This window comes from Balaenoptera physalus, assembly GCF_965194825.1.
Source record: "Balaenoptera physalus genome assembly, chromosome: 5".
Classification (NCBI taxonomy): Eukaryota; Metazoa; Chordata; class Mammalia; order Artiodactyla; family Balaenopteridae; genus Balaenoptera; species Balaenoptera physalus.
The window spans coordinates 25,342,707-25,369,834 of NC_138884.1; the positions used below are offsets into that span (position 1 = coordinate 25,342,707).

At 34.7% G+C, this 27,128-nt stretch overlaps 1 protein-coding gene across 9 annotated transcripts in view; it reads left to right on the forward strand.

Annotated features, from left to right (window-relative positions):
• BANK1 (B cell scaffold protein with ankyrin repeats 1) overlaps window positions 1-27,128 on the forward strand; it is a 498,899-nt gene that overhangs the window by 273,622 nt on the left and 198,149 nt on the right. For all 9 annotated transcript variants that reach the window (XR_014263843.1, XM_082462342.1, XM_082462343.1 and 6 more), the window contains exon 6: window positions 15,380-15,485. Coding sequence is in view for 8 of the 9 variants with exons in the window: in XM_082462342.1 (XP_082318468.1) it covers window positions 15,380-15,485 (106 nt within the window). In the remaining variant the exon portion in view is untranslated. The remainder of the gene's footprint in view (window positions 1-15,379; window positions 15,486-27,128) is intronic.

Consider the following 27,128-nt stretch of genomic DNA (forward strand, 5'->3'; position numbering starts at 1 on the left):
GAGGCACTTTAAACCTGAGGTTTGAGTATGGAGAGGTAGAATTATTCTAAGTTGGTGACAGCAGACCACAGCTTGGTAAGATGCATTAAGAGATTTGGTTTAATATATACAATTTAAGATGGGTTTAGAGGTTTTGCTATTGTCATGAGGGGACCTACACATGTTGTGGAATTAGATTAAACAAATTCTGAGTCTGAGATCTCAGACCCGGCAGAGCTACACCATCACAATCCTGACACATGGAAAAGGCTGCAATTCACTCAGTCTCCATCACATCTTGGACTAGGTATGACACGGGGTTCGTCTCATCCACTGGCATCTGGACCACATGAGATATCCCTACCTTGAATTTACCAAGATGGTGAAAGTTGGACTCCACCCTTGATTAAAAAGAAGGGGGCTTCCCTGGTGGCGCAGTGGTTGAGAGTCTGCCTGCCGGTGCGGGGGACGCGGGTTCGGGCCCTGGTCTGGGAGGATCCCACATGCAGCGGAGCAATTAAGCCCGTGAGCCACGATTGCTGGGCCTGCGCGTCTGGAGCCTGTGCTCCACAGCCGGGGGGTCGCAATGGTGAGGGGCCCGCGCGCCGCGGTGAGGGGTGGCCCCCACTTGCCGCGGCTGGAGAGGGCCCTCGCGCGGAGGCGAGGACCCAACACAGCCATAAATAGATAAATAAATAAAATTAAAAAAAAAAAAAAGAAGAAGGATCTGCAGGGACACAAAGGAAACTTGTGTTTTAGGGTTACTTGGCCTCAACGGTGGTGTCCCAGCCCACACTGTGCTTCTCCTTGTTGGCATTTGGTTGTTCCTTTGACATTTGGCTTTGCTCTTGTGTACATTACATTTTAAAAGTTGTGTAAAAAGCTGTGCTTTTCCTCTCCAGCATACAGCACTGCAGTAATTGTTTCCTTCATGTGCTTCTCTACTACCTTAATTGGGCGATTTGAATATGTTGCACATAGTCCACTGAACATCTCTATTCAAAGAACAGTGTACGTTGTAATTTTATTCACCATAGTTATTGTGTATTTGTCAGGACATATACCAGCAGATTTAAGGTTGTGGTTTTTTTTAATATTCCACTTACTTAGCTGAAATGGTATACTATAAGAGCTATTCTGAGTTTTCCTGTAAATTTTAATGGCAGATGTGATTTAAGTAATCCTTAAAATTAGTAATCAGATACTTCCTATAATCATTTAAAAGCTTTGGGCATATAATAACATGAACATTCTGTAAATTTGAGGAAAGTAATAATAATGAGAAATCTATGGATTTTATTTTTCAATAATCCTCAAACCTGTGATAAGAGACTTTATATTAGCATTTAAAAGCTGTAGGGCATAGAGCAAAATGGCCATTCTGTGAATTTGAGAAAAGAAATGATAATGAGAAATTTGGTTTTCTTAGTTTATTTTTAATGATGTCTATCAGGTTTTAGAAGACTTTACCTAAACCAGCTTAATTATCTAACTGCTTCCTAAATCATTTTGTCTTTTTTGGATAGATACTAAATCCCAGCTCATAACCTCAAAAAGGTAGAATTTCCAAAGCCTCACCTAGAACAGTGAATTCAAATGAAAAAATACAAAGCCCAATTTGGGAAGATATTAGAATTCAAGTACTAGTGTTAGGAAAACTAGTAACTCCTATTTGACTGAGATAATTAAAACCTTTGAGACTTCCATCTTATTTACAAAAGAGTCTAGGGGCAACAATAAAGTTAACTTTGTATAGGAAAAACTAGATACAATATAAAAACCAAATTAGGTCAGAATGCTAAAAGAACATAGCAATTATTGATCAAAGCATCAGGATCCTATTTATTCAAAGAGTTTTTGAAATGGTACCAAATAATTTTTATTAGTTGTATTTTGTGTTAGTAAAAAGGTATATTCTGTTGCATGTATTTATCATCTTGCATATTTTACTCTATACCTGTTGAAATCTTATTTTCATCTTCATGTTAGGTGCACATCATTGCCAGTTTTCACTAAATTGTATGAATTATTCAATCTTTGGTTTACTGCCTGCGAATATTTAATACACTGTGAAACCAGATGCGGTTGGGGTGAGGGAAGGTATGGACTAAGGGAACTCTCACATCATGAGGAATCTCCCAGTTTTTTATTAATTCCCTTAAAGGTTAGTTTCTTCATTAAGTTAAAGCTCAGGCATTAGAGGTTATCTCCCTAAAAGAGTTCTTCAGAAGATTCTTCCTACTGAGAGATGCTGGGAACTCCCCAGCCTTTCAGCAATTTTTTTCAGGTCCTTGCCTTGCTCAAAAGGTTGATGGACACACAAAGCTTCAGGTCAATCTTTTCCAACACTGACTCCCTACCATAGCATGCCTCCTTGTCTCCTTAACTCTCTCCATGGTTCCTATGTTCTAGCTATCCAGGACTGCTCCTTCTTTTATCAGTAGAAAATGTTAAGCCATTTACTCCCTGCTGCCCCGTCTAGAAGGCATGGGCATTGTGTTTTTCGTCTTTGCATACCCCAGTTTCTTCACGTAGTTATCGTTCCCGATACATACGACCCAACTGATAATTATTGTTTAAAAAATGGGAAAACAGTGACTGCTGGTTTTTTCCAGTGCTATTTGAAAAAATAAGTGAAAAACTATAGTATAAGTATATAAATAAGAGAAAAATGAAAACTGTCCTTTTAAAATACACTGTTACTTATTTATAAAATTGAATAAATGAATCTGATGCTTATGATAGTAAGGAACTCTCAGAGGTTCATGATACTAGAAAAATGAAGAATTTATGCTATAATTTGATTCTTCATACCCTACCTCAGTCATGAACTCCATGTTAATATACTTCATTACCAACTTTTAACAGCTGTAAAGAGCTGTTAAAGGTAAGATTCCAGTCTTACCTTTCTTTAGAATATTAAAGAAATGTTTATTACTCGAATATGCTTAAGATCTTACCTCTCTTTCAAAAGCCTGCTTATTATCTTTCCTTTTTCTTACTGGGAAGTGGCAGTGTAGCGTAAGAGAAATAGTTAGAAATAGAAATAGTCTGGATAGGGCAGGAGCAGGAGTTGGATTCTTTTATTGAGTTAGCTGCCACTTCATGAGAGCCCATTTTCCTTAGTGCTAAAGGAATTTCCTCATGTGAACAATGAAGAAGCTAGAGTATATAATCTCCAAGGTCATTTCCAACTCAAGTATTCCATAATTGTAAGCCGAGAGAAAAAAAGTACTTAGATTATGAATTATGACCTTTCTTATTTAGAGGACTGACATGCAAATACATGGGCTCTCCATGTAGCCTTTATTTCCATTTTATTTGTGCTTACTCTTAATTCTTACCCCAGAGAAGAAGAAAGTGATTTGAGTTTCGTGTACCTTTGATTGGTTTTTTTTACTTGTTTTATATTTCTGATCAAAGATTTGTAATCAGACAAAGAACAGTCTAATAAGATGCAATCTTGAGATTTATTTCTGGATTCATTTTTCATATTGCTTGTGCTCCTAATTAGGATGGACCAATAAGAATAAGGCAAATCTATTGAAGCTTGTATTTTACTGATAAAACAAGCAACATTTCCTTTGTGCTGTGTCTCCTTTATGCTAGGTCAAGCAACAGTTAATGATGCCTGATTAGGATAGTTGAGACTTAATGATTATACTCACCACAGTTACAAATCATTGAATCCAACAGGAACACACAACTTAGTACACTCACCCATTTATTTAGAGAAAAACAAATAAATTAGTTAACTTTAACAGCAGATATAACAGCTATTATGAGAAAAAAATAAATATTTCTGAGTGCGGAAATAGCCATTAACTTAGCCGTTGACATAACTATACTGTTGTTTCTCTACAATTCTTATCTTATAAGCCATCTCAGTCCATTTTCATAGTTATTGGTCCCATATGTTTTCATTTATGTTTAGCTACTGCTTAGAGTGTATTTTATTAATGATTTCTTAATTTATAGTTTCTGCTCACTTGATGGAAATAAATACTTCCTTCATTTTTTTATTTCTCCCAAACTGAAGCATCTCTCTTGCTTCTTACATTGCCCTCTCTTCCTGTTCCTGGGGCTGGCTTTGACTGCCCTTTGCGGAGGTTGTCTGTGTGCTGGTGTGAGTGCTACTTATAACCACCCCCGTCCAAGAGCAGCCTTGCACTTTTACTATCCAGTTCTTTAGAGCATCCAGATCTTCAACCATAAGGAATATTTTTAAACAATCCTGAAAAGCAAAGCACAAGTCAAACACAATTAACAATGCTCACTCCTAAGAAGGTAGGAACAAACCCCAAATCATCAATAACCCTTTGGAAATTAGAAGACTAAAAAACCTTGTGGCAAAATGTGTTTGTTTGCATTTTCTAAAAGTCATTATGCATTCTTGTGGGTCTCTTTACTAAATAGTATCAACAGTAAGATAAAGAAATAAAATGGAATATAATTTGGGAAGTCTAAATTGTGTTTAGCATTCATGAAATGTGCTTCTACACTAAACTGTATCAAGACAGAGGAAATGAAGTAAAGTAAATCTTTGACAAGTAAAATTCAGCTTCTGAGAATTTATTATTTTTTTCCAAAGATCAGCCATTTAGTGTCATCAACCTTATTAAGTAGCAACACACAAACAAATATATGTCAATTATGCTCAAGTCCCTTCCAACAAATCCAATGAACAATTTTTCATTCAATTTAACTTGACTTTTCAGCAGCAATTAACACCATTGACCAAACTCACTTTCTTGATATAATCTTTTTCCTTAGCTTCTAGGAAGACATATGTTCCTGGTTTTCTTCCTACATCCTTCACCTTTCCTTCTCAAGATCCTTAGCAATCTCTTCTTTCTAGATCTAGAAAATAAAAATTTAAATCTATTTAGTTTTGGTTCTTAGATACCCTTCTTTTTTTGATAGACATTTCCTCTGCAGGTTATCTCATTGACCTATGAGGTATACTCCAAATGCGGATTTCCTTTAAGCCCATCTCTCACTGTTCTCTATCTCATGAAATACATCATCATCAATCTAGTTTAAAAGCCAGAAACACAACTGTCTCCTCATACCTTGTACTCTCCCGCCCTATAAATTCAATCCATTACTAAGCCGTATCAGTTTTACTTACTAAATATTGCTCACTTCTCTCCACATCTCTCCAGTTCTGACACTTTAGTCTACATTTTCCTCTTGCCTACACTGCTAGGCTAGCCTCCTAACTGGTCCCCTACTGTAGGTTTTTGCACACACCCTAAAGTCCCTGGTCTGTGAGGTTATTTTAAAAAGAAAGACCTCAGCATGTAATTCTCCTGCCCAGATACTTCAATAGATTCCAGTTGTTTTATGGATTAAAAATCTTTAACATGAACAATATGACCTTGCTGTCACTGTCCCCTCTCTTTCTCCAGCTTAATCTTAATCCTCTGCCTCACCTCTGCATTCCAGGAATGCTGGTCTGCTTTACTTCCTGAACTTTTCCTTCCTAATCTCCTACCCCAGGGCCTTTATATGTGCTCCTCTCTCTAACTGAAACACTCTTCCTGTCCGCCTTCCCTAGCACGATCTTCATCTAATTAATTCTAACTCCAAGTTTTAATCCAGCATCTCTACCTCAGTGGAGCCTGCCCTGCTCCATACTTCTCCCTGCATATCTCTTTGTGATACCAATCACATTCTGATTTGACATCTCTGTGTGTGATATTTCTCAAATTACCTCTCATTATCTGCCTCTCATTAGACTCCAAGGTCAATAAGGGCAGAGATGCTATCTATTTAGTTCTCCGTTTCATGTCCAGAACCAAGAACACTGCCAGACACATTGGCTGCTCAGTACGTATTTTGTTGGGTGAAAGCATATCACACATTAAGTTTCCCACCCAACCTCAAGTGATCCATCTGTCAGAGACCCTTGTTCCAACAGACACTGGCTTCCTGATAGCATAGGCACAGCCCTTTTGGAGAAGGTTATTGGGCTATTGGATAAAGCAGTGCTGCTTTTGACTGAAGTAGAAAGAGCTAGGCAAAGAAGGGAAGGACAACAAAAGAAAAAAAAACAAACGAATATAAAATGATGAGACTAATTCTGTTGTCTGTCTTGGAAACTAGCATCTAAAACAACACAAAAGAATAATTTCCAAAAATTTTCAGAAAATCATTGCATCATTTAGAGAAGGCTTCTTTGAAAGATATTTCTTTGAATATGCTAGTACACTATTTGTTTTAAAACTGCCTTATTTTATTACATATTAACAGTAAGTTGTTACAAAATAGTTGTTAGAGGGAGGTAAGGGTAAGAAAAGACATGCTTCTTATGGTTGCTCTATCTAATACCTGCCATAGAAAAGCTTTGCTTTTTGTTTGTTTGTTTGTTTGTTTCATCATTAATGTCATTAAATATCTCCATTAAAGAGTCTGTTCAAGTTTGGTCAAATTAAATTTTTGAGATTTTTTGACATTTTGTGAGGGGGGGTGCAGGTGGGGTCCAGTTGAAAATTTCAGCACAGTTAAGCTTCAGTCAGTGGTCTAGAAGAGTGTTTTTCTTTTTTTTAACTTTTATCAATTGCCTTTGCATAATTATGATATTTATGCATTTTGCATTGTTGATGGAGATGGCAGAAACTGCTAATTGTTCCCTAGTATTTCTTTTTCCTTTCTTACATGGCGATATAACTTTTATCTGGGCACATGACCACCCAGGTAATTATTGCACTTCCTGACTCCCTTGCAGCTAGGTGTAGTCATATAACTAACTAATAGCCAATGGCATGTCAGTGGAAGTGATTTGTACAAATTTCTGATCATGTCCTTAAAAGAAGGGCACAGTCATGCTCTCCCCCTCACTGACTCTTTCCTTTGACTGGCTGCAGTGCTAACAAGGGAATGATGGATGAACCATCCAGAACCATGAAAATGGTATATACTGGTAAAACAAAATAGAGCCTGGATCCCGTGATCAGGGAGCCGTGACATCAGCCCTGAACTGCCTCATTCGAGATTTTTATGTTAAAGAGAAATGGGCATCTATCTTTCTTAAGCCTCTGGCATTTTGCATCCTTGTATTACAATATAAAACCTACATTCTAACTAGTTTTAAAGATGTGTTACTTAATTTAAAAACTTAGAAAGAAAAAACAAACTAAATTATTTGTTCGGTCAGTGCAAAGGCTAGTTTGGGGAGTGATTCTCCTCATGAATAGATATGCACTTTTCTAAATCACAATGATTACATTTCGTGAGTTATATCTGAGGGCTCACATCAAAGTATTCTGAGAAAAGGGAATTAAGATTTACTGGAGATTTTACATATTTACTCATTTAAACTGCTAAGTAATTCTGTCAGGTAAGTATTATTAAGGTCCACAGCTAATGATTCCTGAGCAGGCATGTCAACACACGTTTCTCAGATCTCAAAACATACTTTCTTCCTGTTATAATTATTTTCAAGTTATTTAAAGAGATTCTACAACTATATGAATACCTAATCAATAATAAATATAAACTATTTGAAGGAAGTGTTAAATTGCATTGCTTTATATTCTTACATTTATTTTTGCAAATGTAGTCACAGACATGTTGAAATTCTAAGAAATGACTCACTCAAAACTTAGAAAAATTAATTTGACAAAGGAAAATATCCCTTTTATCTTAGCCCAATTTACTTACTTAGATTATTCTTTTACATTAACTGCTTGGAGTTGAATACTCATAAAGTAAAAAAGAAAGGCTTTTTATAACCCTAGAAAGTATTTGCTCTTCTCTCTGACCTATCATTCTCTTTACAAGCTGCAGAAGAAAATTGTGTTTAAGATAGGTTATGTAAACTATATATAAAATTCTCCTTTAAATGGCTATTTTGGCTCACTTTCATAGCACACATTATGAACAATGGAACAAATGAAGTTATTTTCTTATTTTTCTTTTACTGGTGAAGCTTAAACAAGCATAGCAATTCATCATAATAAGAAAAACAAGATGTTTTTAGCTCAACCATTGGCTTTCCTTTTAGATACCTGAAGGTAAAGAGTAAAATGCTATTTGATGGATTTTTGTCTCCTATTACGAACATTTCACAACCCTCCTGTGGTTATTTCACTGAAATCATTTCTCTTGTTAATCAAGATTCTTTACTATTATTGTATTTCTCTACAAGATTAAAAAAATAACTTAGTGTTCTGTGTCATCCCTATAGGTTTCTTCACCCAACATCAATATTTAAAAGCCCTTTTCCTTGCCTCATTCTACTATTGAAGCTGAGAAAGCCAGATTCTCACAACATTTTTAACCACCTGTGCAGCTAGAGATGGTCATGTGAGACAGTTTTAGACAATGAGACCAAGGGGACATCTTTAGAGCTGTGGCTCATAATAGCCACCTTCCCCCATTTTCCCTCCATCTATGCCCCTTTTCTCCCTCTTTTGGCTAAATATGAATATGATGTTTGGAACTACAGTGTCCATTTTGAAACCATGGGACCACAATTTATTCTTTATTTTACTTAAATTCTATTTCAGATTTTATTCTTTCCTCCATGACTAGAAAGTAGTATTGTGAAACGTAGTGTGTTTAGAATGTGAAGCCATAAGTTAAAATCTACTACTTATTAGCTCTGCAGTTTTGGCTGTAACTGATTTTTTGTACCATGATTATAACATCTAAAAAAATAGGCATTTAAAAAAATCTACCATTCAGGAATGTTATAAGAGATAAACTATATAAAACCTAACACATTATAAGTGCTTAACATGTGATAGTTATTATTATTACTTAAGATTCTTTGAGTCTATTTCATTGTATACATTTATCCTACACCTAAGATATACACCCTTTCACATCACCCCATGCATCTTAAATATCTCCCGCTGCTTACATTACAGTGCTCTAAAATCCTTTTAAGGACAGTCTCTCAATGCTGTCATGCTCAAAAGGTGTCCACACCCCTCATCCAAGAAAGAGCAAATCAAACTTTGAAGGAGTGCTCCTGTGTAAGCAGCTATTCACCTCAAGGAATTCAGCTTTGTGTAATGAATATCTTCTGTTTTTTTTCTGGTTTGTTTGTATTTAATTAAACTTTTAATTACTAGACATTTCAGATTCACATGTATTTGTGAAATTTGTAGAAATAATAGAGAGAGATTGTACATTTGGTAGTACGTTTTTACAAGGAATCTGTCCATTTCATCTAACGTGTCGAATTTATGTGTTTGGGGTTGTTCATAGTACTCCCTTATTATCCTTTTGATGTCTGCAGGGTCTCTAGTGGTATCTTTTATTTCATTCATGATATTTGTCATTTGTATGTTCTCTCTTTTTTCTTTGTTAGTCTTTCTGGAAGTTTGTCAATTTTATTGATCTTTCAAAAAAATCAACTCTTTGTTAATATTGATTTTTTCCTATTTTAATATTTTCAAGTTAATTGATTTCTACACTGTATTATTTTCTTCGTTCTGCTTGCTTAGAATTTATTGTAATATTTTTCTAGATTCTTGAAGTGCAAGCCTAGATAATTGGTTTGAGAATTTTTTCTCTTTTTTAATATATGTATTTTGTGCTATAAAATTTTCTCTCAGCCCTGCTTCAGCTGTGTTTCACAAATTTTTATATGTTATATTTCACTTTCATTGAGTTTAATCTATTTTTTCATTTCCCATGAGATTTATTCTTTGATTCTGGATTATTTAGAAGTATTGTTTGCCATCCAAATGTTTGGAGACTTTCGCATTATGTTTATGTTATGGATTTCTACTTTGATTTCATGTAGTGAGAAAACATTTATGATTTAAATTATTTTATAAATTTATTTATTTATTTTTGGCTGTGTTGGGTCTTCGTTTCTGTGCGAGGGCCTTCTCCAGCTGTGGTGAGCGGAGGCCACTCTTCATCGCGGTGCGTGGGCCTCTCACTGTCGTGGCCTCTCTCGTTGCGGAGCACAGGCTCCAGACGCGCAGGCTCAGTAGTTGTGGCTCACGGGCCTAGTTGCTCCGCGGCATGTGGGATCCTCCCAGACCAGGGCTCGAACCCGTGTCCTCTGCACTGGCAGGCAGACTCCCAACCACTGCGCCACCAGGGAAGCCCTGATTTAAATTATTTTAAATTTGTTGAGATTTGTTTATATCCCAGGAAATGCTCTATTATCATTTATGTTCCACAGGCACTTGAAGAGAATGTGTATTCTGCTACTGTTGGATGGAATGTTCTAAAAATGTTGTTTAGTTCCTTGTTGGTTAGATCACTGGATGATAGTGTATTGAGTTTGTTGAGTTTTTCTATATTCTTGCTGATTTTCTGTCCATGTGTTCTATCCATTTTTGAAAGACATATTTATGTCTCCAACTATAGTTATAAATTTGTCTATTTCTCCTATCAGTTCTGTCAGTTTTTACCTCACATATTTTTGCAGCTTTGGTGCATACACATTTAGGATTATTATGTCTTCTTGGTGGATTGATCCTTTTATCAGTATATAATGTCTCTTTCTGTTTTTGGTAACCTTATTTGCTACAATGTCTACTTTATCTAAAATTAATATAGCTACTCATGCTTTCCTTTGTAATGATTCCATGATATATATATATATATATATATATATATATATATATATATATATATATATATATATATTTTTTTATCCTTTCACTTTTATCTGTCCATACTGGTGATTTGAAGTCAGTTTCTTAAAGAGAGCATGTAACTAGATCATGTTTTTAATCCACTCTACAAATCGCTGTCTTAATTGATATGTTTAGACCATTTACATTTAATGTAATAATTGGTATGTTAGGGCTTTAGTCTGCCATTTTATTTTTTGGTTTTAGTTTGCTCTCTGCTTTTTATTTATCTGGGGTTTTTCTTGCCTTACTGTGTCTTACTTAAAATTTTTTTTAAGATTTCTATTTTGATTTTTCTCTTGTGTTTTGAGTACATCTCTTTGCACATCTCTTTTAGTGGTTGCTCTAGACAGTGTTATATATTCATAACGTGTCACAGTCTACCTGTGTCCTCATTTTACCTGTTTGGGTGAAGTATTGAAATCTCATCTCCCTTTCTTTCCCTCTACCCCTACCCCATTTATGATATAAATGCCTTAGATATTCCATCTACATACATTTAGAACCACATCAGACAGTATTTTAGTTTTTGCTTCAAACACCAAACATAATTTAGAAAACTCAAGAGGAGGAGGAAAGCCTATTGTACTTACCTATTTTTTTAATTTACTGTGTTCTTTCTTCCTTACCCCTGTTCCACGATTCTTTTTTTTTATCATACCCTTACTGTTTAGAGAACTTGTTTATTGCTTGTTTTAGGGTATATCCGCTGGCAACAAATTTCCTAAGTTTCCCTTCATCTGAGAATGTCCTAATTTCCCCTTCATTACTGAAGGATGTTTTTGCTAGGCATAAGACTCTTGGTTGAGACTTCTTTTTCTTTTAGCACTTGACAAATACTGTGCCTCTTCTTTCCTACATCTATGGTTACTACTATGTTTCTAATTGTTTTTACCCTATAAGTAAGGTTTTGTTTCTCTCTCCCTTATTTCAGATTTTTTTCTTTGTCCTTAATTGTTGAAGTAACTCATGATGTCTCTCAGCATGTAATTCTTTGGGTTTAACCTGTTTGTGGTTTACTCAGTTTCTTGAATCTGTATGTTTGTCTCTTGCTAAATTCAGGATGTCTTCAGTCATTATTTCTTTGTGTACTTTTTCATCCCTACCCACTTTCTCCTCTCCTCCTGGGACTCTAAATTACATGAATGTTAAATTTTTTGTTATACTCTCACAAGTACCTCACACTCTATTTATTTTTCTCAGTCTATTTTCTCTCTGTTGTACAGGTTGAGTATTTTTTATTGTTCTAGCTTTAAGTTTACTGATTCTGTCCTCTGTCCTTTCCATTCTGCTGTTGAGCCCATCCACTGAGGTGTTATTTTGATTATTACATTTTTCAGTTCTAAAATTTCAAATTGGTTATTTTTTATACCTTCTATTTCCTTGTTGAGGCTTTCTTTTTCCTTGCTGAGACCTTCTATTTTTTATTTATTTATTTCAAGAATGAGTGTTATTGCTTGTTGAAACATTTTTATCATGGCTGTTTTAAAATCTTTGCCAGATAATTACAAAATTCTTCTCATCTGGTGTTGGCATTTATTGATTGTCTCTTTTCATTCAGTTAAGAGATCTTTCTGTTTCTTGTTTCTTGTATGATAATTGATTTTCTATTGAAATCTGACCATTTCCATTGTATTTAAGGAGAAGAAAAGGAGAAAGTGTAACTCTTCCATCTTCCCAGAAGTAAAAGTCCATAATTCTAATATCTTTTAAAATAGATATTTTATATATTTTTCTCTTTTAGGAAGAAATACTCATTATAATAAAGTTGCTTATAGAAATAAGTATATATGTATATAACATCTTCATATTCAAATAGAATTGTGATCTATAGATATATATGCAAATTACTTTTTAGGTACATTCATCAATCCCACATTCCATCACAGAGCACTGAAAAAATTCCCTTGGAAAAAGTCATATGTTTACTTCATTATTTTATAGTTATTCTTCTGTCTATTTAATTTTTTTGTCTATTTTGTATATTAGTTTTTCTGCTTTCTTTTTCTCATATTCTTGATAAATAGAGATCTATGTGTGCATGCTTATGTATATATGTTTATATTATTTATGTATGTTTAATTTTTCCTAAAACCAAACACTATTGTCAATATAATTTTATCATTTTATTCTGCTCTTATTTTCGTATCAAGTTGCTCATTTATAACTAATGTCTTAGGTTGGTTGTGAATTTTGCTGAACAAATATTAAACTACTCCATTTTAATTTTTCTGCTTGGAGAACAGTTGTGCCAGCCTCATCAAGTATTCTTAGGGTTGCACAATTTATTTTAAGGAGAGAAAAATTTATGGCATTTTCCAATTTCGATGCCAGTGTTTAGAAATGATGCCTATTTTCATCCTTGAAATTTAAAAAGAAGCATAACTACTCAAATCAGGTTTTCTAGTTAGGGTATCTTCTGGGGAGAAATTCTTTGGGGATTATGTTAGTAACCATTTCTGTGATTTTTCACACCTTTGTTTTGTGTTCTATACAGTTTATTTATATGCAAGTATAATACTAGTAGCATGATTATGAAATTGAAAACAGAAGTGATTCAGCTAGTTATCATAGGCTAGAATATTAAAGGGTATCTTCACTCTTTCTTAATTAATTAAATATCCTTTTCTGCATAGTGAGAGCTTTTGTTCTGATTCTAAGAACGCTGCTACTTCATTTTAAAAGTTCAATGATACAAGCTGTAGCATTTCTCACGTTAAAGTGTCGTAGTGCCTCTGTGTGAGAAATTGTACTTCTAAGATTCCTCCTGGGAACTCATGCTCTTTTGAATTCTCTATGTCTCAGAATTGCAGAGCTGAAGGAACCCCAGAGGTTGTCTTATGCCTAACTTATACAAGAGTGTAGTAACTCTATGACACACTAATCTCTACTCATTAAATCTTGTACACTTTGGGGAAGAAATAGTAAGTTTATCTCTTTATTTAAAAATGTCAAGGACGAGATAATAGCCTATGCAGAACTCTCATGGCCATTGACACAAGTTTTTAAGAAACTATAAACTAATGTTAGGGTTTTTATAACTTCTTAATTCCTTTTATCAAGTCCTATAGCTAAAACATACTCTTTTTGAGCTTTAGCATAAAGAATGTGCAAATATATTGCCAGTAATGTTTTGCCCCACCGTTCCTATCAAAGACTTCCTGAAAAGACTGAGTAATAATTACTCTAATATAAAGTTTTCACAACATTATTTACAGAATAGGTCCCGCTCAATAGCAGTATTCAACCACATAAGCAGTCATAGTTATACTGACACTTAAATAAGCTTAATTTACTCCACATAACAAACATATCCATGTTACGTATTGTAGGCCTTAAATAACTCCTTGTTGCTTGATGAATTAAAATCTTTTTGTCAGACATACAAGGCACTTTTTGAAATGCCCACTTCCTCTCTCTCATTCTTCTGCAGTCTTATGGAAGTTCCTGAAATCCTTAACCAGGTCATGCTCCGTGACACCTCCCTGACTATATGCAATTTGTGCCTTTAGTCCAGAGCTCCTTATTTGCATAGCAATCTCTACTTAGGTCATCTCCTCCATAGAGCCTTTCCTGACCGTTTCTTCCTCTGTGGAATTGAGCCACTTCCCTTTTTGTCTGCCCTGTACCTGACCCATAGAGATTTTGTATAATAGTACCTAGAACTCAGTTCATTGCCCCAAAGCAATGACAAGTCCCTGAATGTCTTGATGGCAGAGCTTGTTGTCTCATCTCCCCTCCATCTGCTTTTTTTTTTTTTTTTTAATAAATGATCCAGAGCAAAAGGCTTCACATAGTTCATAGCATTAAGTCGATTAATGTTGGGTTTTGCTTTGCATTCCATAGCTATAGGTTAAGAAAAAGCCTTTCATCCTTTCTCTCCACTTCTAGGTAGGACTTTTAGAAAATCCAGAAAGGCCTGAACCACTTTATTATTTGAGGTGCCCAGATTATTGAAAAATGAAGAAATAGAGTAACATCTTTTTTTTTTTTTCAATCCAGTCATTTAATTTCTGTGACTCCATATTGGCAATATGTATAATTTATTTGGAAATCATTTCAAATGTCTTTATTGGACACTTTTGTTCCACAGTTCTCTCTCCACCCCATGGCTTTGTTGATTGGCCCACTTCCTCAGCTTTAAGCAACTATGTCACACGTCGATTTGGTCCCAGTCATTGCTTCACAAAACTCAGTTCAAAAGAACGGTGACCTTTGCAATAGGTTATGTCATTGGTAGTAGAACACTTGGATTCTGCATGGCTCCTCCCAAAATGTTCAGATTAGGGAAATAAAATTGATATATAGTTATTTTATATTTAAAGGGGAAAAATAGGCCAAGATGAATATTCTCCCTCACTTTGACACAGAAATAAAATAATCTATTTAAGACTATTCCATTGCTAACCCTTAAGGTGAAGAATCAGACTCATCATTTTATTATTTCATTTATTAAAATGTAACATGTATTTTAACAGAATTTATTATTGAAACAAATTTCAGTGTTATCATTGACCTCCTGTTATGCTCTTCTAAAATTAGTGAGTATTTAAGTACATTAACTCATCCAAAAGCAAAGACTTATTTCTTGCATCCGTTCTTCAGTTATTCTAATAATTGGCTTTTAGGCAAGTCCCTAATGTTTTATATTAGTCTTTAAAAAAAAAGTGTAAGTATTATTAAAGATTACCCAGTATTTACTCCAGTCAATAATTTTCTATTATATTACACTTAGATGAGTTTCTCTGTATATAACTGAACTAAGAAAAAATTTCCTTTTCATTTGAAAACAGAATGACATTGACGAACTTGATCATATTCTCACATCAACATTCAAACAGGAGATACCATATTATGAGTTCCGATCACTCCAAACTGAAATCTACCCTCAAAAAGAATGTGAGTATTTTCCAAATGCATCAGTTATTCTATTTGTCACATTTCAGTGTATGTAACTACTTAATAAATATTATAGCAAAGGATATAGCATTGCTGATGAAATGTTTTGACAATTCCCATCCCCTCGTGAGAGAAGTGGTTTTTATTCTAAGGAAATATTTGGATAATGTGTGATGAAAATTGTTCATCATAGCATTATTTATCATTACCAAAAATGGAAATAACTTCCAAAGATAGGTAACTGATCAAATAAATTTTGGTGCATCTGTTAATGCAACTGTCATAAACAAATTTTATCATAAATTGATTTGCTGGCTGGAGTGATGCTTTGATATATACTTAATCGAATAAAAGCAGGGTATACAGCAGTAGAGAGAGTGTGATCCTCTGTTTGAAAAAGTACATATGTTTAATAGCATATGTTTATATATATGTATATATATACATATATATAAATTGGTGGTCTGGACAGATATGCATTTGCTAAAAGTTATGTTTGGGTTGTGCAATTTCGGAGATTACATTTTTTCAGTTTGCTTTATCTGTGTTTTGTACAATGACTACATATTATTTTTATCATATAAATATATATATACATATATAAAGAAAAGCATATATAAGAGATACTATAAAAAAATCATACTTCTAAATGTTATCACGAGCTCAGTAGCATACTTTCTATATTAGTTTGTTCCTGCGTAGTTGGTTGACACATTGTTTATAATACGTTTATATGCCCAGTATGTGCCAAACACTATGATGGAGATGTAATGGTGAGTAAGACAGGCATGGAGCAAAAGGATATTAGAGGTCTCCTGTAGGCATACTGTAGGACTAATGAGCAGAGATTTTTTTCTGTATATTTTCTGTGCTATTTGAAGCAGTTTTATCATCAGGCTGGCAGGCCTGAGGGAAGCGGGAAGAAAAGAATAGGAGCCTTAAGGCACAGCCGACTGTGATTCACCCAGATGTGCTAGAACCTGCATTATGTATGGTGAGGTTACATTATGGGGAAAGGTCAATGGTAGGCTAGTTTTGAATAATAATTTGTGATAGTAGTGCAAACTTATTTTTATTTCCCATATACATTTTAACAACACAATTCACTTACAAAGGTTAGACATTAGGTTGGGATAGAAAAGGAACATGACATGATCTCTCACTTAAGACACTCATCATTTAACTGGAGAAACAAGATAATATATATGTAATAATAGAAAGAAACAAGGTGCTACACTTCATGGAATTCATTATACTGCCAAAAGAATTTTAGAGAAAAGCTGGATTATTCTTCAGGATATGCTTCCTAAAGGAGGTGGGATTTTACCTAGGTCCTGAATTATGTGTCTCAGTGAGAAAAGAGAAAGGAAACAGGAATTCTAAGGAAGAGAAAGTGTATCCAAAGGTATGAAGATGGAATTATTACACAACTTTACAAATTCCCTCAGCATTATATTTGTTTAGGGTTGTGGAACGAGAATTGGGGGGTTGGAGAGGAGAGGATGGCTGTGTTCTCTCATTTTATAGATAAGGAATTCAAGGTGGGTTTGAAAGTGCTTCTCAGTGTCTCATTTAGGTTGTAGGATATGAATTTTAGAGTTGGAAAGGATGGAATAGACTTGGTCCTTTATTTTTATAGAAAAAGAATTCTGGATTGGTTAAATTGGAGCACCTGATCATGTGGATCTGATTCAATAGGTATGGGGTACAGTCAAGCTTCTGCTTTTGAAACAAGCTTCCAGGTAAAACTGATGCCATTAGTCCTCAGACCTTTCACTGAGCATCAAGGGTTTAGAGCAGTGGTTCTCAAACTTGGTGCATATTATAATTAGCTGCAGAGCCTTGAGAATATCCCATGCCTAAGCCACACCCCCCAAATTAATGAAGAATCTGGGAGTGGGTTCCAGCTATCAGTACTTTTTAAAGTTTCCCAGATGATTCCAGTGGGCAGCCAAGTTTATCGATCCCTAATGGCTTCATATTACTCTCTCTTTACAAAGGTTAGAAAGTTAATAGCATATGAAAATTTTGAACCATTCTTAGAATGTAATGATTATTCTGTATTTGAAAAAATATTTTTATAAAAAATTGCATTTTTAAAAAGAAGCTAAAAATGGAAAGTTCAATATAATCTAGGTAATTCATTCAGAAACCATATTGCTGGCTATTGCTAGATGGCAGATGCTATTAAACCCATAACAAGCAAATAACATAACATTTGATTCTAATTCGTAGTGGAAGTGCAAAATAACATAATACAAATTACATAATAAAATATGCAAGATAGACATGAATATGGCTGAACTCATGTTTCGCTTGCCTCCTTGGCCCTATAATCTTAGATCAATGTCAGCCTCAGAATATCTGGTCTTTAAGACCTTGCCACCTATATTTTCATAATGTTTAAGTTGAATTGGTGATAAGATTTGAGAAGCCTTTATACATAAAGTGGAATTAATGGTAGGTTGTTGAAGAACTTCTCTAGAAACACCACTAGAGATATTCTGAGAGGTAAATTCAGCAAACAATGAATTGGGTGTATTTCCGAATGTCTGTCTCTGGAGACAGTTCTCCAATTATTTGGTGAAATGTTTCATTTATTAAACATTTATTTATTACTCTATATTTTAGCTGAAATAAATTGGAGGTTAGGACATTGTGAGGGGAAATAATCGTAAGGAACTGACAGAGCATACTTGAGTATTGACCTATCCTAAGGAGGAGACATGGAACTACCCACAGATACCTATGGTTCTTTAAAAATATGAAATTAAATGCTATGTTAATCAAAACTATTTATCTTATTATTATTCCATCCTCTTTTCTTTTCCAAGTTGATTCTGGTAAATTCTGGATTTAGTCCCTGTCACTTCATTTATAATAAGTAAATTGCTATTCTGTGCCACTATGTCTTGGTCATTTTCACTTCTGTCTAGCCAATAAACTTCCTCATTTACTTTTTTTCCCTTAGTCAGGCAAAGTTGAGGGGGGTGGGAGTGTTGCAGAGATAAGATAGAAAGTGTACAGGAAATCAGATCTGCTTTAATGTTCTCTTACCCTGTAATGCTTCATTATTGAATTAAAAATACCATTTTCCATTGATAAGAATTTTCCACTGAAAAAGTTCTCCCTGGAAGTAGAATATAATAAAAGGTTTCCAAATGAACTTGATATATTAATGCAATTGTATCACACATGCATGTTGAACATAACAGTCAGAGAAATAATTCATAACAACTTTCTAGTGTGTGAATCATCAGGGCTTCTGAAATCAATATAGGAGATCATAACAGACAATGTTTCTGATATGTAAGATACTAGAATAGAAAATATCAGAGTGCATCCCTTAAAATAAGAGTATCACTGTGAGCAGCTTCCCTTTTGGTTGTAGTTGTCTGTATACACACACACGGTCTGAGCCACCATGAAATCAGTTTGAATGACTTGACTTGGTGTAGTGGTGAGGTAGAACAGCACACCTGGACTAACACAGTTGCTTTAGTCCTTCTGTAGCTCTCCCCTACCCTGAGTTTCAAGCCATATTCCAGAGTCTTATAAGTCTTAAACTGCAGCAGGTATGTGAATTTCCCTAACTTCTCTTCTGAACCCTTTCAAAGGCTGGGTAATGCTGAGGATCTCTTGTTATTGATAGGAAAAAATAAGTAGTATAGCTTGTTTTTAAAAGTGGCTGGAGTTGCAGGTTAAATCTCTGGAAGTAGCAGTCTGGGGAAAAGGAAACTAGGTTACTTTGAGGCAGATCATGTACCTTCACCTAGAAAGGAGAATGGTTTAATAAAGCCCATGCCAGTTTCTAGAAAAGCATGTCAAAATGTTTAACCATTTACAAAAGGTAGTAATATCTTAATCTGAAACAGGGCAGCGTATGATCACCAGCGACATGTGGAAATATTAATTCAGTATATTATCTCCTAAAATGTCTGTGAAATGAGGAGCATGTAAGTGGATATTCAGCACACATATAGTAGTCACTGTGGCCCTAGGATTTATCTTGGACTTGTAATATCTTTAGGTTCACAGAAAATAGCTCATTTGCTATCTGAGTAGAGGAGAACTGAATGTCACTGAGTTGTTTCTTTTTATATCATCAAATAATTTAAACATGCAGAAAAATACAGAAAATAATATAAAAAACACCTGTACCTGTCATTTAGGATTGCCAGATCTTAACATTTTGTCACATTTGCTTCAGATCTTTTTTTATAAGAAGCAAAATTCTAGAGATATAGTCAAATATCTCTGTTTCCCTTTATGATTCCATACACTTGAAAAGTAACCATTACTTTAATTAAACTTCTTGATGACCATTCCCTTGCAGTTCTTCATTCTTTTACTACATACATTTGTTTCCTTAATTCATATACAGTCATGTGCAATTTTGTAGATTTTGTGTAAATGATAATCACACTTTTTCTTCAATGTACTATTTTTGCCCAGTATTAATTTTTTTTATATTTATACATGTCTTTATGTAGATCTAGGTCATTCATTTGAAATATTCTATAACATTGAATTGTTTGACTATACCACAGTATGTATCTGTTCTCCATTATTACCCATTATTATTAATGGGTAATAATGTTTTCAAATGTTTTATTGTTGCAATTAATTCTATGATGAACATTCTTGCATATGGATTCCTATGCATATATGTTATAATTCCTCAGGAGATACAATTACCAATAGAATTTCTGAGTTAAACAGGTATGTACTTATTCTGTAGTGCTAGATATTTTCAAATTTCTGTGAAAAATACTTTTACTAATTTATAAATAATTCTACCAGCAGTATTGTGCCATTGTTCCATATCTTTTCTATGTTAAGAATTGTGAGTTAAATACATTTTTTGCAATCTAACAGGTGTGAAGTGGTATCTCACTTTTTAATTGACATTGTCATTACAGATATAGTTGAGCATTTTTCCTCTGTTTATTTACATTTCATTTTTCCTCAGTGAATTTACATTTAACAGTCTTCATTTATTTATGTTGGTTATTTTTTTCTTACTGAATTTTGGGAGATTTCTCTTTCTCTCTTCGTGTATATATATATATATTCTGGATAGTAACATTTGTCAGTTTTATACATTGCAAATGTCTATTTAATTGATGGCTTGTCTTTTAATTTATATGTTATATTATGAAGCATATAATTAAATTCATCATAAAACTTGGTATCAGAGCTGATCCCCACCTCATTCTTGAAATTATTTTTGCTCTCCTTATTCCTTTTTTGCTCTCCTTATTCCTTTAGTTGTCCTAAAGTTTAGTTGTCCTTTAGTTGTCCTATATTTAGGATCAATTTGTCAGATTCCGTGAAATACTCTAATAAAATTGAAAGAACATTGTAGATTAATTTAGTAAAAACCGTCATTTTTATTATACTTAACTCTCTCTGTCGTAAGCATGATACTTTATTTATTTGGGTTTTTTTACATCTTTCCAAAAAATATATTTTTTGAAATTCTTAAAAACCTTTGTTAGATTTATTTCTGTTTATTTCATGGTTTTGTTAACATCAAAAATATTATTTTAAAATTATTTGTGACTACTCCTTTTCTTGATACCTATGGGATTGAGCCAGGGATCTTCTAAATGTAGCATTGTTCTACATGGAAAGAAAAGTTTTTGAAAATGAGGAATTACTAATCTTATTCCCTGAAACGAAAATTAGGAACAGATGGAAGCTATATCAAGGATATTTTACAAACAAAATTTTTCAATGTCTTCCCAAAATATGAATTTCACAATGCATGAAGTTGTATGGACCTTTCTAGTTTTCATTTTAAACCACTGGAGAAGAAAATTGGGGCAATGAAGAAATCAATGCAAAAGAAAAGAAATGGTGAAGATTATTTCACATTCTGACATGAGAAGTAATAGATGATCGGAAAAAATGTAGTCATGTAAATTCACTTCAAATTAGTAACAAACGCATCACTGTTGGGTAAATACACAAAATTAGGAACAGATTTACACATAACACATTATCAAAACTTGTAGAGCTTGAGTGAATTGGAGCTTTGGCATGTAAATTGATTGTAAAATGATGGATTCTTCCACTTCATTTTTTTTGATAACACAACCTACCAGTACAGATTTTCACATATCCTACCAAGGATATTTTTAGCATATTTTCAAGTTAATTTCATGAATTGATGGTTTAATTTGTATCAAATAATAATAAAATTAAGCAACCACTTTGAATTCTGCAAAATGAGTTTTTACTTGATTAACCGAAAAAAAGAAAAAAAGAAAAAAAACATTTTTTTCAGTATTATACTGCTATTATTCACTTTTACAGTGTTTCTTCAAGGAGTCTGTATTTCTCCAGATGTGATGTTTGAAAATGAGTGCTTATAAACATGACTATGGTTTAAGGATGTAAGTAAAAATTAGGAACAAAGGAAGAAAGGAGGTGGGGGGAAAGGAAGAAAAATTTATGTTGGGGCTAGAACTTGGCCTTCTCCATACTTGAGTTATTCCCCAGACCAGGAAGCACCTCTGACCTTGAGTCTACTGGGAACATAGGGAAGACAGAACAATATGTCTTGCAAGAATCAAAGAAACTTCCCTGGTCTCAGGCTGCATTGTAACCCTGTAGAGATAGGCCATGTGCCATCCTGAGTCCAACAGGCATTGAGGCCAACCCTTCACCACTTTGACCAATGAGTGGTTAACCATCTCCAACTCTCAACAACATTCATAATTCGTTTCGCATTCTGCTCATTGCCGTCACTGTAACATCACATAATTGTGTTGTTACAATAAGGGAACAGGTGTGTCATAATTGAGGACTCTGTAGTTATAGATGAAGAAGGTGAGTCTGCAAATGTAATATTTTCTCTCAATTAAGAAAACTTTGATCAAAAAGATTCTGTTAAGCAGTCTTATTTATTCATTTATATTACAAGTGTAAGCAAAGTGTCAGACACTCTTCTAGGCACTCCAGACACAGGAGACCATTATAGAAAAATCTGTTTTTATGGAGTTTTATTTTAGTGAGGGCAGCAGAAAAACAATAACAAAATAAGCAGTTTTATTTCAAAAGGGATACTGGTAATGACAAAAATACAGTAAAGTGAGAGTATAGGGAGTTGGGAGGTGATGAAAAGTCATGCAAAGATTTTTAAATGGTTTGGTATCATCTAATTTACATTTTAAAAGATCGTTGCTATAGAGAACAGATTACAGGTGTATAAGAATGGAAGCAGAGAAACCAGATAGGGGGCCATAGTGGTCTCAGGGAGACATGATGGTGGCTGTCACCTGGTGTTGGCAGTGGAGGTGTTGACACTTGCTCTTACTTGGTAGATATTTGAAAGTGACGATGGTGAGACTTGCTGACATATTGTCAAAAGCCCAGGAAGGAGGTCCTACATGGTATTCACAGCCATGGCCTGGATGAGATCATTCAATAGAATGTATAGTTCAGAGCAAAGGTCTGAGTCCTGGGCAATGCAATATTTAGAGATCTGGAAGAAAAGTGTCCATAAAAAGAGACTGACAACAGGAATGCCGGCTGAAGTTGGAGTATGGTGTCTTAAGAGACAAGTGAAGAAAATGCTTCTGAGGGAAGAAAGTGATCAACCATGTCACATCCTACTTCAGAGAGTAAGAGTGGAAAATGCCACAAAATAATTTGTGATTTACAAAACTATTCATTAATACCAAAAATGCCCCCCAGTGGATCCAGGTGTTCCCCAAATCTTTGTACCAAGAATACCATGTAGATCTTTTGGTTTCTCCTTAATGTCTGTATCAGTGGATAGTGTCTCTAAAGCAAATACTGGGAAGATGAAGAAGAATAGTTCTGATTAACTGCTCCCCAAGACCCCCCAGATTCTGTAAAATATCTAAAAGTAATTGAATATTCAGACCGATTGAGAGAATGCAAGATGTTAAGAAGTGAAAAAAAAAAGCACTATCCAGAAGAAACAAGGGGGAGGATTATGTCAAGTTTCTATTAACTGCCATTTGGACTCATTTTCTTTGTAGTGAACCTAAATTTCATTTGGTATATACCTTCCTTCATTTTAAGCATCTCCAAAGTTGAAGACTGAGTTTAGGTATATAGATATTGGGATAAGGAATGAATAGAAGCCTACAGGACAGATTATGAACAGGACAGTATAATATACAAGGACCAGGATAGCAGATGAGGAAAAAAAATGTAACAAATTAGGCTGAGAATCCAAAGTGTGTGATAACAGTAGGGTTAACAGCACACAATAAAGAACAAGCTTTCAAGCTCAAGCACTTTGCTTCATTGTCTCAGTTACTTTCACATCATTCCTATCTACCTGAGAACCAGTTTCTGACTTGAGTCATCCTGGAAGCCAGAAAGATGAGCTTTCTCACAGAAAGTTGAGAATTGCACTTTTACAGAAGAAATTCTTGGCAATAATGGCAATCTGGGAAATAAGCATGACCTCTACCCATGATATTTGACTGACTATAAGAAATTGTATCCTCCATGATCATTATCAACAGAATCCAAATGGAGATTACTTCTGTAAGAATATAATGTGTGATATTTGGTTGAAATATTGTTTCTAACAATGCTTTATTTCTCACAGTGCTGTAAGATTGTGTTTCTCTAAGAAATAATTAAGGGAAATATCTTTTAGCATTAAACTTTCTCTTCTATTTGAGTCTTTTCTGTTTACTACCCATGAGAAGATATTTTTTAAAATGTAAACCATGACAAAAGAGGGACACCCTTAGAGAAACTGAATAGAATGGAGAGAAAGTCTACTCCAGACATACTTTGCATCCTTTGCAGTTTTATTTCACTCTCTATTAGATTAATCTCAATTTTATTGGCTATCTACTCTTGCTTATTTATGCAAACCAAGCCCCATTCTTTTTTGTATTGATACTTTTGCTCTCAAACTTTAGTGGGCATCAGAATCACTTGGAAGGTTTGTTAAAACTCGGATTGCTGGGCCCCATTTAGAATTTCTGATACCACAGATCTGGGGTGGGCCAAAGAATTTTACATTTTTCACAAATTCGTAGATGATGCAGATGCTATCGGTCTGTGAATCACCAGGAAACCATTGATTGAACACAGCAGTAACGGGTGGTACAATTTCTTTTCTGTTCTTTCCTTTCCTTTTCTTTTCTTTTCTTTTCTTTGATAAGTTAAGTACCTGAATAAAATTGACATGAATAAAATTAAAGTCAAGATAGCAGATTTTTTTTTATTCGATCACTCCATGTCCCAGGACTAAAAATCATGGATACAGAATGAAGTAGTCTTAGAGTGATTGTTTATCTCAAAAATGCTTTTTTTTGAGTATCATTATTAAAAATAAAAATAAACCCTCATGAATTCTTAGAAGTTTAACACACTTGGCTTCAAACTAGGTATCTTCTAGATACTGAGGGAAGATAGAGGAATGTGAGATAAATAAATAAAACCCATACACTCAGCAGGCACCCAAGAAGAGGGAAGAGAAAATAAAATCACAAAGATAAGTGTCACTAATGTAGTGTGTTCTGTACTAATAAGAACCAACACTTGCGTTTTGTGTACTCTGTGTCAAGAATAATTCTAAGCACCTTACTTACTTTATCTCATTTAATTCCTCTCAACAAACCCATGGTAGGTGATATTTTAAACTCTGATCCACAGATGAGGCATTGAGAGTTTATATCATTTGCTCAAATGGTGGCAGGCCTGGGACTTGTATCCAGTCAGCCCAGCTGAGATTATTAACCACTCCTCGGCCACTGCAGCCCTATACACCGTAAGGAGCTATAGCTCCAGGGGTCACAGGAGCCCAGAGAAAGAGGGACAGTTGGAGTAAGCTTCCCAGGAAGATGATCTTACATTTAGAGGAAAGGTTATGAATTATTTCTGCTAAGTTATTTAAAATTACTACTTTAATGAATAATTTATAAAGGAAAGTTTGAAATTATCCCAGATACTCTTTATGTTATTTTTTGCAGTCCCAGAAACATGGTGATTTTTGTTTCACAGTGCGTGATTTCCTTCAAATCACCACTTTTGCTTCTATGGGCAAATACTATCCTTCAGGAAGGAGCCCTGTCTCTTTTGTTCATGGATCTATTCCTAGCGCCTAGAAGAGTTTCTAGCACTCAATAAATATTTACCACATTAACTTGATAATGACAACAAAGTTAACCATAGACTAAAATTACTGAAACCCTGGTAAGCATTAGGTATTAGACTAGTATTATTTGAGCTCCAAAAATAAAAGAGCTCTTCTTTGTAGGAATATAAGGCAGCTATATATAATGTCGCTTTCTTTTCTTTTCTTTTTCTTTCCTTTCTTTTCTTTCTACCTCTTATCTATGGCATCTGCCATTAACAGAATGAAACATTGGCATATGAGCCTTCTGAATGTGCTGCACTGAACTGTGTGCAGTGAGTGAGACACAGATGCTCATCTCCTCTGGGTTGACACAAAAAAATGTAGGTTTTTCAAGGTCAAAAGTAATAAGTTTAAATCTATAAGTTTATCATAGGGTTAGGGAAAAAAACATAAATAGTGTCCATTAGTAACTGATAACAGGAAATAGTCTCTGTAATATTCACTCATTTTTTAAAGAAAAATGCAAACAAGGGTTAGCTTCAATTACACACACACACACACACACACACGCACAGCAACTTGCTTTTTTTTATTGTAAATTGAATAAATTGATCCTTAAGGAACTCCCTCTTACTTTTGCAGCTGTTGTGCAATGATAATTTTCAAACCTAGAGTGTCTATCCTCTGAAACTCTTGACAGGTCCAGAACCTCCCCCCGCCCCCATACTACCCAATCACTAACCTACCTGCAAGCCATCTCCCTGTGCTTCCTAAAGGGACTCCTTTGCTCTCTGGATTATACCATTACCAAATAGTTACAGAATATCTTTTTAGTGTCACTGCAGGTGTAAAGATTCACTGCATGACTCTGAGAAGAATAGGAACTCAAAAATATAGAAGAACTTGGTTTTTTATGTCTTGTTATGGTTTACCAAAACCACCACAGTCATTTTCCTCACTGAATTAGTCAAGATTCTCCAGAGAAATGGAATGAAGAGAATGGACTGAGAGAGAAAGACAGAGAGAGGTTTACTTTAAGGAACTGGCTCACGGGATTGTGAGGCTGGCAATTCTGAAATCTGCAGGGCGGGCCGACAAGCTCACAGGTCCAGCAGAAGTTGATGTTACAGCCTTGAGTCCAAAGGCAGTCTGGAAACTGAATTCCTTCCTCTTTGGTGAACCTCAGTCTTTTCTCCTAGGGCCTTCAACTGATTGGGTGAGGCTTGCCCACATTATGGAGGGTAATTGGGTTGGTCAAAGTCTACTTACTTAAATATTAATCACATCTAAAAAAAATGTTTTCACAGTAATATCCAGGCTGGTGTTTGACCAAACAACTGGGCACCATAACCAAGACAGTTGACACATAAAATTAACCATCACACTCCCCATCATCCTATCGTTCAGATGTCAGCAGCTCTAAACAACTGTAATCCACCCACACACATTTTGGGATCCCCAACAATCAGTTTGAAAAATGCTGGTCAATAGATTTGCAAAGCAAATGTAACCCAGTGGATAGAAAAATCTCTCAAAACAGCCTATCCTGGTTTACAGACTTG